The sequence below is a fragment of the Sciurus vulgaris genome (assembly GCF_902686455.1).
Source record: "Sciurus vulgaris genome assembly, chromosome: 4".
NCBI lineage: Eukaryota > Metazoa > Chordata > Mammalia > Rodentia > Sciuridae > Sciurus > Sciurus vulgaris.
The window spans coordinates 29,242,313-29,254,326 of NC_136464.1; the positions used below are offsets into that span (position 1 = coordinate 29,242,313).

At 39.1% G+C, this 12,014-nt stretch overlaps 1 protein-coding gene and 1 long non-coding RNA gene across 2 annotated transcripts in view; one reads left to right on the forward strand and one right to left on the reverse strand.

The window, feature by feature from the left end:
* The window catches only part of LOC306658672, a 36,532-nt gene that overhangs the window by 9,463 nt on the left and 15,055 nt on the right, over positions 1-12,014 (forward strand). The gene's annotated exons all lie outside the window — the stretch shown is intronic.
* LOC306658671 (ATP-binding cassette sub-family C member 2-like) overlaps positions 1-12,014 on the reverse strand; it is a 95,160-nt gene that overhangs the window by 9,108 nt on the left and 74,038 nt on the right. The window contains 6 exon segments of the mRNA XM_079135845.1: positions 1,079-1,278; positions 2,792-2,947; positions 5,419-5,573; positions 5,702-5,921; positions 6,522-6,657; positions 6,912-7,038. Coding sequence (XP_078991971.1) covers positions 1,079-1,278; positions 2,792-2,947; positions 5,419-5,573; positions 5,702-5,921; positions 6,522-6,657; positions 6,912-7,038 — 994 coding nt within the window.

A 12,014-nucleotide genomic window follows, 5' to 3' on the forward strand; every position in this document is an offset into this window, starting at 1 on the left:
TTTAAGTGAATGCTATAAATGATTTCTTTTGATCAGGCCAAGGAAGCAATGCCATAGTGAATCCAGATGGATGGTTTAAAAGCAAGCACCACAGGAAGGTCAATGTACCCTGTCTGACTTCAGTATTTTAAAAAGACTGAGAAGCTGGGTGTGGAGGGAAGTTAAGAGTGAGTTGACAATAGGGAGATATAGGGGGACTTGTAGAGAACTATAGATACACATATATAGGCATGATTTATAAAACTTGACTTCTTCAAACAAAATGCAAGTTTGCACTAATAATTCTAGCATGTATACAAATAAATATGGTACATCTTTCACAATGGGGGTCCAATAAGATTTACTTATATTCCTTTTCCTTTTTGGAAAGCCTGTAAGAAATCAAATATCTTTATGATCAAATTCCTGACCTCCCAATGTTCCAAATATACTGACCATCATTTACCTGCCTTTAACACCTCAAGGCACTTTGGAATCTACTCAAGAATTGTTCCTTCCTGACAAGACTGTTCTCCTTCAAGGACATATCCTTGCTTACCAGGGTCTGATGATGCTCACCACACTCAGGGATTTGCCTGACAGGATGTGTTTTCCATTTCTGTTGTCAATAGATTTACCTAAAAATTCTCGACTCTCTTCTCTCCAAACCCAATTCTTTCACCACTGTAAAAAGAATATCATGCCTATGGAGAATATCTACTCTCAAGGAAGCAAATAGAGAATGTTCAGTTTATCCAGCTCTTGTATGTGGGCTACCAAAGGCTCACAAACATCATTTGACTTCTATCACAACTCTGTAAGACAAGTTGTGTCCTAGCCATTGTGAAAGTAAAGGGACTTAGATTTTCCTTAGCAAGGTCAAGCAATTTACTTAGCATGGTAAATGGCAGAGCTGGCCTAGGGACCCAGTCTCTGGTTCCGAAGCTCTTTTTTTTTTTTTTTTAACGTAGCATGACAGGTGTGTGTGACCGAAATGAGTTTTACACACGGGTCATGCCTGTCTATCCTTGCATGGCTAATGACTAACATGCAGGGCTCCGAAGCACACATTTGGATAAATAACCCAAGGAAGACTCACCTGTTGGATACAATCCAGGAAAAGACACATTTTTGGTTGATGTCGATCCCCACCTCATTTTGTTTTTTAAATCGCTTCTGGTGCTCAAATGCACGGATAACAGGCAAACCTAAGACGGTTTCACTGAAATGAGAATAGATGGGGGACCTGGTGACAGAGTCCAGACGTCTCAGTTGGCGGGAAGTAGCCACATAAAATACCTGAACACAAAAAGTGAAGAGTCAACCACATGATCCTGTCACATATCCCCTACATCTTCCCTTCTGGACAAGACCCAACATTCTTCCCTGGGGAGACCAGTTCCCATCTGAACAGGATGGAAACCTGCATCTCTGGCTAGAAGAATAAGGAAAGAGGCCCAAGGAAGACAGTAGTAGAAAGACTGCAGTTGGTGGGAAACAGAGGAAGATAAAAGTGAGGAGACTACACCTTAGCCTAAGGGGATTGACTTTCAAAACAACATGAGAAGCGATGAGCACCTTGTCCATATTCTCCCCTGACATCTGCATATGTTATCCAAATGAAAGTTTCTATACTGGTTACAGAAATGGTCTTCAAAAGGATTTTGTAAAGGAGGTTTGGACCCAAGGTGTTTAAAGTGGGGATGGACAGGAAATAACCAGAGAAAGGAATACTAAGGTTTGGGCAAAATTGAAGAGCAGAGTCAGTTGAGTAACCAAAATCATGCCTCAATGGTGTGTGAAGGTAAAATAGTTTTGGAAATGTGCAGAATGTTGAGGATGTAAGAATGAACTGGTTATAATAGGATGCAGAAAGAATCTCCATGGCTTGAAGGGCAAGGAATGATGGAATGGATTAGTAGTGCTACTGGATTCTGTGAGGATTTGTTGAAACCGAGGAAGAACTGGGCATTTGATAGTTAGAAGTCAAAATGTTTTATCTGGAAGTTTCCTCAAATAATCCTGCCTTTTATTTGTTGATTTGCTATGGGCAGTCAGGAGACTGTTATGGAGATGCTGGTGCACCTGTGGAACTCAGACACAAAGGGGTGCCATCTTACTATAGAACACAAGGTCATATACCTCCAGACTGCAGGGTCTTCAGAATGGTTTGCCCTAGGTTAAGAATCCATTACAAAGGCAGCTGGTGGGACAAAAGTTCTCCTCACAGCTTCCCTCTCCTCATTAGTTTCTATTATGGGCATAAAGTCCCTTCCAGTTTTTCTGTGAAGCTTGACTCCCAAGTTATCTGTTCCCTCAAAAAATATGTTGAAATTGAGTCTAAACCATCTAGAGATACCCCAGTGAAACTAGAAGTGTCCTGAAATGAAGAGATCTAGCTCTTACTGACAGACATCTCCAAGTAAAGATGCCTACCCAAAATCAAAAGAGGAAGCAGCCATGGCACAGTTCTTCTAGAAATTCCTAACCATCATGGAGTTCTTATGGAGCTGCAAGAATTTGTCCAGAGCTAATCTCAAAGTGGTCTTGAATCTAAACATAAATTCATTCCACTTAAGATGCTAGGGGTGAGTAGTTAGGTTGTGGAGTGCTATGAATCATAATGTATCAGTTGATGCTGACAACTGAGCTTCAGACAGCAGCCAGTGGGATCCTGAGTAGAGAGATACATGACTAAATGGCAAAGATGCTGGAGAGAAGTGACTAGCCACAAACAAAACAGGATTCTCAGAAAAGATTCTGGGCTCTCATGAGCAGAGAGAAAGGCAGACCTACCCATTTCCAAATGTACCTGAATAGACACATAAATAATGCCAAGAGGAATGACGATGATGGTGAAGACAGGGGTAGCCATGCAGATCATGATGATGGTGCTGAGTATCGACAGGAAGCACAAAATCCAGCTGCGAAAGGTCTGAGGGAGAGTGTCATCCATGGTGGAAATATCCTAAGAATACATTTAGGACAGTTGGTGAACCAATGAATTTCTTGGACACTTTATATGTTCCTTGTTCCAGAGAGGAATCTGTTCATTTCTGGGTTTCCAGAGACTCCTTCATTTAATCTTTATAAGATATTCATTTGCAATAGATTATACTGCCCATCTTAATAAGAAATCTTATTTCTGTAATTTCCTCAGTTTTTAAAATACCTCCAGACAGACACAGCAGTCATCCTTCACCTTTTCCAGTAGAGTTGGTAAAGGCTTTCACTCATCATTCATCAAATTTATTAAGCCATTCATGATTATTATAAACTAATACAGCCTTATAATCCTTCTCTAATAACCAAACCAATTCAGCTGTTCTAACCTTATACAGGTCATAATTCTATTGAGTACCTAGAACAGAGCTGGCATTCAGTAAACATCTGTTGAGAAACTCCAGTTAACAAACCCTGCCACCCACCCTTGACTGAAGTACCATCCTGCACTGGAAAGGCGTTTCCTCTGCCAAGCATAGAGCCTCAAGGGGAAAGGGATTGACTGTGATCCCTGACTGGCCAGTGGTTTCAGCTAAGGAACCTAGAGGGGCCTTATGCCATACTGCTTTCAAACCTTGCAAAATAAATTTTAAAATGATAAATTAGTGGATGGATGGATGATTTGGAACATACCTAGGAAGCCTGACTTATATCTTAGGTTGCCCTTGCCCACCTTCCTTAGAGGATTATATTGATTCTGTGAGTACTAAGGTAAGTCTAAATTATCTCTGGCGTTTCCCAAATTGGGTCAGGATAATAAGTCTTCCAGGAGAGCTTTGAATTGGGAATAACTCCTGAGTCTAATCTACCGTGCCCAAAGTCATATCAGAATGCAAATGTGTAACTATGTCTAGAGTTGGCAAAAAATAAGAAATCTTCACCAGCTCTTAGTTCTATGCAGATCACTTTTTTTTTTTTTTCAGTGCTGGGGATTGAACCCAGGGCCTTGTGCTTGCAAGGCAAGCACTCTACCAATTGAGCTATATCCCCAGCCCATGCAGATCACTTTTGATCCTTATGTAGCCCAGATTCCCCATCTTTCTTTTCTCCACTCTTTCTCCTCTTAAGTATTCAACCACTGATCCTAGAAAACCCTAGCTAAAAATACCCCTTTATAGGCTTGAGTTACCTCCCCTACAAAACTTACTATATGGTTAAGATGGTTTCCTTTTTCATGCAAAAGCAATCTGCAAAGGATAACCTAACTAACTCACACATTCTCTTTTCCAGAGGATAAATCAGATACCTTGATATGGGGAAGACTATGCAATCTGTGCAAAATCCTATGAGAAATGTTCCCATCCAAAAGTGTTTGCTTGCTTAGGTTCTATTTAGAGAAGAGAGCCCATGTAAGTGGTCTCCAATGACATTTCTACCCCAGAGGAAGGTGACAAATGGGGACCAATTACCTGCCCACTTCTGAAGGGGTTGCTGTGTCTCCAGAACCTGATTGTGAGGTGTGGTCTACCCTTCCTGTGTCTGCTCAATGCCCAACAAAAAAAGGGGTTCATAGCTTCTCAGATATTTTATAAAATAAACTCTCAAGTAGAGAAATAAAAAATTGTGCTGATGATACTTGAATGTCATTCAGAATTGCCTAGTTTCTGCCTCTATTCCTGAAACTTTCACTCAGATGCATTTTAAAAGTCAGTGAATTAGGTCTGGTTCATGGTTCATAGTCATCTATGATCTTAACATTTATTGAGTGCCTAGTGCAGCACTTGACTCCATAAAAGACATTCAGTAAATATTGTTGGATAAATGAATGAATGCCAATGGTTCCAGAATCTGCAATAGATGGAAACAAAAGTTTGAGAGCCTCCTTAAGACATAGATAGCTCTAGTCCAACATTCAGACCTCACTCCCTGGTTCTTAAATCATCAAAGATAAAAGTTTCAGGAATGGAAGCAGATATGAAGCAAAGGATGATCCTCCTGTCACTTTTATTCACTGTCATAGGCAATGACAGTGCTGTTACTTATGCTTTTCACTCTGCAGAATAATTCATCTTACTGTGCTTCTACTCCCCTCAACAACCTTTGCCAGCTCCCTGGTTCACTTCTATGATTGAACTCAAGTCTCACCTTTTCTGACATTTCCCACTAAGTCATCCAGGTTGAGCTACTACCTCATTTCTCCGTCATTCCTTTGTACTCCCAGAACACCTGTACACACGGTTGTTACTGGTTTCACCGTATTCGATCACAATCCTTCATGTTTTTGACTATCTCCCTCATTAGATGTGAGTTATGGAAGGGCCAGAGCTGTATCCCTGTATCCCTAGGTCTTTGGGACCTCAGGGATGTGCTCAAGAAATATTTGCATGCTGAGAGGACAAAATAACTGTCTAGGGGCATACAAGAATTCCTTCTTATTAGAAATAGAAAGATCCTCAGTATATAAACACATCACTGTATAGCCCTTGAGATACTTACACCAGCAAACCTGTTCACAATCCGGCCTATGGGTGTTGTGTCAAAAAAACTCATGGGTGCTCGAAGGATATTGTTCAACAATTGCTCGTGCAAGATTTTTGATGCATGTATGCAACCATACACACTCAAGAAAGCTCCTACAAATATACATATACCTAGGAATGGAACCAAATTTTGTTAGCACCATACGTGGGAATCCCTAAAGATTTATTCCCAGGATATAATGGAAAATGTTTTCCTGAATACAAGTAAAGTACAGGGCTGTGGTACCTCTCGGACATACCTTGTGCAAGTCCCAGAGCTGCATAGATCCCAATTCTCATGTCCCTCTGAGAGGTTGGATAGTTAGTGCCATTGAGGGTTTGAGAGTCACTAGTCCAAGCACTGAGCCAGAGGTTGGATCCAATAGCAGCTACAGAATTCAGTACGTAGCTAAAGATGATGCAGAATATTGAACACCATCCTATTGCTTGTAAGTACTTCAAGTAGTTGGAGAACTTCACCTGCAAAGCCCCCACCAATATTAGTAGATGCCCTAGTGGTTTTTGGTTTGTTTATTTGTTTGTTTGCTTTTCATGAGGAATTATCTAGAACAACAGTCACAAGGAGGAGTGGATTCTCTTGGGGAAATTTGGTAGTCTGCAGTCATCGTCTCTGTACTGGGCCAGGATAATAGACCAATGTTGAACTACAATGCAGGACAAATAGCCATCTCATTATTAATGAACACCTAGAGGCAATTAAGAGGAGCAGGTATAATTTGGAATTTGTTTTAAGTCTCATTAATTTGAATTGTGTGCTCTGGGTCTGATATGTTAGTTTCCTGGCTTCTAGAACTGCATCTGAAAGCAGTTTTGTTGTTCTCTACATATCAGAATGGGAATCAAACATCATGAAGGATCAGGTGAGGATATTTACAAGGAATATGTTATCTTCATAGAAAGTCTACAGCCTATGTTGTTCTAACAATGCATCTGAAGAATTACAAAAGAATAGAATATATTTTCCTGTAGATAAGCAATTGAGTTTAAACTGATATTTAAAATTTTCAGATTCCAAGCTCTATGTCATCTCCCATGTTACTTTTTTGGTGTGGTGTTCACCTTTCCAGTTTCCATGAATTCCTTCTTAATTAGCTTTTGCCCTTGTACTACTTCTTCCTTCCCCTTCAGGGCATTCACATTCCGAGTTTTCAAGGAGTTTTTCAGAGATTTTAGGTGCCGGCCACTGGACCTAGAGCTGAGAGACAGAGTGGGAGAGAGTCCCCTGAGCATGTAGATACTTCCTCAGGGTCTTCATGCAAACTGATGTCACAGTCACTCTGCTGGCATGGAAGCAGATGGCTGTGGGAAATGAACACAAGTCTACCTCTTTATACAAGGAAACGGAAGGAGTGCCCATGGCATCCCTCTTCTCAGGAAAAGCCCACAGAGAAAAAGAGATCAAGTGGAAGCATGAAGTGATGAAGGCTACCGGCTGAATAAATGGTGTACCTGCGGCTCAGTGTTCGACGAAGGCTGTTCTCTCTCTTCATGGTCAAGGAGGCTGCTTCCTCAGGGAGTTCCTCCAGACCAGTCATCAGCCCAATGTCATCATCTTCTTCTTCACTACCATCATTGACTAGAGAGACACATTAGAGGTTAGGGAAATGGCACAGTGTTCACAGTCCTATGAATAAGGAGAGAGAAGCCTTCTCTGATCTTGGAATCAACACAGGATCCCAGATGTACAAACAGGCTACAATAGGAGAAGAAAACCCCCAGAGACAAAAATTCCTTTGGATCAGGAAAGAATTTTTAAGAATTGTCGTAGAGAGACAGAAAAGTCGCCATTCCCAGAATTGCCTAAAGAGATGATTATAAATTGGAAATGCTAATATTGAAGGTCAAAGAATTTTAAAAACTTTTATTAATTGAAAAGATTTTTAAAAGCATACCCTGAAAAAATAAAATGAAATGTAAAATACAACATGGAAATCAGTGGAAATAGTAGAATAAGGATATCTGGAAATCTGTTTCTCCATAAAAGCAATGAAAATACTATTTAAAAATTGTCAAAATCAACTTTTTCAGAACTCTGAAATTAACAAAAGAGTTGTAACAATAAAGGATCACTTATTGGATCCAAGATGGCAGACTAGAGGGTGACTGCATCTCCAGTCACTCCAGAACCCAGGATTCAAGAAGGGGAGGCATTGAGAGACTCAGACTAAAATAGAGCCACGGGGTGAGTCTCCCCCACCTGGTGAAGCTCGACCCAGGCGGCAGGCCCGGATTCGGGCGGCTTATTAGAGTAGGGCAGGGCAGCTAGAGTCTTCCCCAGGCAGCCCTGCGCACTCAGGTGGTGGGCTCCTCCCACACAGCCAGCTTCTCAGAGCAGGCCCCCCACTGAGAACCTTTCCACACAGAGCCAGCTCCAAGCCCTGGAACCAGTAGCAGGCTGGGGGCAGCTTTCTTTGGAAGCACTGCATTATCAAGTTACTTCAAGACTTCAGGCTACTGAAGGCTGGGAGGTGATACACTGGAAATCTACAGGGACACTATAAGCCAATAGAGGAAATCTGCAATATCACAGAGTCCCACTGACATCTGACCAATATGAGAAAACAAGGGAAGAAAATGTCCCAAACAAACCTAGATACTATATCAATAAAACCCAATGACAGCACAGCAGAAGAAATGTCAGAAAGGGAGTTCAGAATGTACATAATTAAAACAATCAGGGAAGCAAACGAGGAGATGAAAGAGCAAATGCAGGCATTGAAGGAGGAGATGAAAGAGCAAATGCAGGCATTAAATGATCGCACCAACCAACAGTTAAAAGAGCAAATACGGGAAGCAAGAGATCATTTCAATAAAGAGTTAGAGATACTGAAAAAAAAAAACAAAACAAAAAAAAACAACAGAAATCCTTGAAATGAAGGAAACAATAAACCAAGTTAAAAACTCCATAGAAAGCATAACCAATAGGATAGAACACCTGGAAGACAGAACCTCAGACATTGAAGACAAAATATTTTATCTTGAAAACAAAGTTGACCAAACAGAAAAGATGGTAAGAAATCATGAATAGAATCTACAAGAATTATGGGATATCATGAAAAGGCCAAATTTAAGAATTATTGGGATTGAGGAAGGCTTAGAGGAACAAACCAAAGGAATGAACAATCTATTCAATGAAATAATATCAGAAAATTTCCCAAATCTGAAGAATGAAATGGAAAACCAAGTACAAGAGGCTTATAGGACTCCAGATATACAAAATTACAACAGACCCACACCAAGGCATATTATAATGAAAATACCTAACATACAAAATAAAGACAGAATTTTAAAGGCCGTGAGAGAAAAGAACCAAATTACATTCAGGGGGAAACCAATAAGAATATCAGCAGATTTTTCAATCCAGACCCTAAAAGCTAGAAGGGCCTGGAACAACATTTACCAAGCCCTGAAAGAAAACGGATGCCAACCAAGAATCTTATACCCAGCAAAACTTACTTTCAGATTTGACGATGAAATAAGATCCTTCCATGATAAACAAAGCTAAAGGAATTTACAAAAAGAAAGCCAGCATTACAGAATATTCTCAGCAAAATATTCCATGAGGAAGACATGAAAAACAACAATGCAAATCAGCAATGGGAGGAACTAGCCTAAAGGAATAGCCAAATAAAGAAGAAACCAAATCATGTCAAAAAACAAAAATGAGTCAAATGACTGGGAATACAAATCATATCACAATAATAACCCTGAATGTTAATGGCCTGAACTCATCAATCAAAAGACATAGACTGGCAGATTGGATTAAAAAGAAAAATCCAACAATATGCTGCCTCATAGAAAGAGATACCCATAGACTAAAGGTGAAAGGATGGGAAAAAACATACCACGCACACAGACACAGTGAAAAAGCTGGAGTATCCATCCTTATTTCAGATAATGTGGACTTCAAGCCAAAACTAGTCAGAAGGAATAAAGAAGGACATTACATACTGCTTAAGGGAAGCATAAATCAGCAAGACATAACAATCATAAATATCTATGCCCCAAACATTGGCTCATCCTTGTACGTCAAACAAATCCTTCTCAATTCCAGAAATCAAATAGACCACAACACAATAATACTAGGCGATTTTAACACACCTCTCTCACTGCTGGATAGATCGTCAAAACAAAAATTGAATAAAGAAACCACAGATCTCAATAACACAATCAATAATTTAGACTTAACCGACTTATATAGAATATACCATCCAACAAAGAATGAATACACTTTCTTCTCAGCAGCACATGGATCCTTCTCTAAAACAGACCATGTCTTATGCCACAAAGCTACTGTTAGCAAATACAAGAAGATAGAGATACTACCTTGTACTCTATCAGATCATAATGGATTGAAATTAGAAATAAATCACAGAATAAAAAACAGAAACTTCTCCAATACCTGGAGATTAAATAATACACTATTATACGATGAATGGATAACAGAAGACGTCAGGAGGGAAATTAAAAAATTCTTAGAAGTAAACAAGAACAAAGACACATCATATCAAAATCTCTGGGACACTATGAAAGCAGTACATAGAGGAAGATTTATTTCATGGGGTGCATTCAACAAAAGAAGTAGAAATCAACACATAAACGACTTAACACTTACAGCTCAAAGCCCTAGAAAAAGAAGAGCAGACCAACACCAAAAGTAGTAGAAGACAGGAAATAGTTAAAATCAGAGCCGAAATCAACGAAATCAAAACAAAAGAAACAATCAGAAAAATTAACAAAATAAATAGTTGGTTCTTTGAAAAAATAAACAAAATTGATAAACCCTTAGCCACACTAACAAAGGGAAAGAGGGAGAAAACTCAAATTATTAAAATTCGGAATGAACAAGGAAATATGACAACAGACACGAGTGAAATACAAAACATAATTAGAAGCTATTTTGAAAATCTATACTCCAACAAAACAGAAAACCTCGAAGACATCGACAAGTTTCTAGAGACATATGAATTACCTAAACTGAACGAGGAGGACATACACAACTTAAATAAATCAATTTCAAGCAATGAAATAGAAGAGATCATCAAAAGCCTACCAACAAAGAAAAGTCCAGGACCAGATGGGTTCTCAGCTGAGTTCTACAAAACCTTTAAAGAAGAGCTCATTCCAATACTCCTCAAAGTATTCCATGAAATAGAAGAGGAGGGAACCCTCCCAAACTCATTCTATGAAGCCAATATCACCCTGATACCTAAACCAGACAGAGACACATTGAGGAAAGAAAATTTCAGACCAACATCCTTAATGAACATCGACACAAAAATTCTCAACAAAATTTTAGCAAATCACATACAAAATTATATTAAAAAGATAGTGCATCACCATCAAGTGGGTTTTATCCCAGGGATGCAAGTTTGGTTCAACATCCGGAAATCAATAAATGTCATTCACCATATCAACAGACTAAAAGTTAAGAATCACATGATTATTTCAATAGATGCAGAAAAAGCATTTGATAAAATACAGCACCCCTTCATGCTCAAAACACTAGAAAAAATTGGGGTAATGGGAACATTCCTTAACATTGTAAAGGCCATCTATGCTAAGCCCATGGCCAATATCATTCTAAATGGTGAAAAACAGAAAGCATTCCACCTAAAAACTGGAACAAGGCAGGGATGCCCTCTTTCACCACTTCTATTCAACATCATTCTTGAGACTCTAGCCAGAGCAATTAGACAAACCAAAGAAGTTAAAGGGATACGAATTGGAAAAGAAGAACTCAAACTATCCCTGTTCGCTGATGACATGATTATATATTTAGAGGAACTGGGAAATTCCACCAGAAAACTCTTAGAACTCATAAGAGAATTCAGTAAAGTAGCAGGTTACAAGATCAATGCTCATAAATCCAATGCATTTTATACATAAGTGATGAATCTTCAGAAAGAGAAATTAGGAAAACTACCCCATTCACAGTAGCATAAAAAAAATAAAATACTTGGGAATCAATCTCACAAAAGAGGTGAAAGACCTCTACAATGAGAACTAAAGAAAGAAATTAAAGAAAACCTTAGAAGATAGAAAGATCTCCCATCTTGGATAGGCAGAATTAATATTGTCAAAATGGCCATACTACCAAAAGTGCTATACAGATTCAATGCAATTCCAATTAAAATCCCAATGATGCACCTTACAGAAATAGAGCAAGCAATTATGAAATTCATCTGGAAGAGTAAGAAACCCAGAATAGCTAAAGCAATCCTCAGTAGAAAGAGCGAAGCAGGGGGTATCGCAATACCAGATCTTCAACTCTATTACAAAGCAATAGTAACAAAAACGGCATGGTATTGGTACCAAAATAGACAGGTAGATCAATGGTACAGAATAGAGGACATGGGACACAAACCCAAGTAAATACAATTTTCTCATACTAGACAAAGGGGCCAAAAATATGCAATGGAGAAAAGATAGCCTCTTCAACAAATGGTGCTGGGAAAAACTGGAAAACCATATGCAACAGAATGAAATTAAATCCCTATCTCTCACTCTGCACAAAACTCAACTCAAAATGGATCAAGGACCTCGGAATCA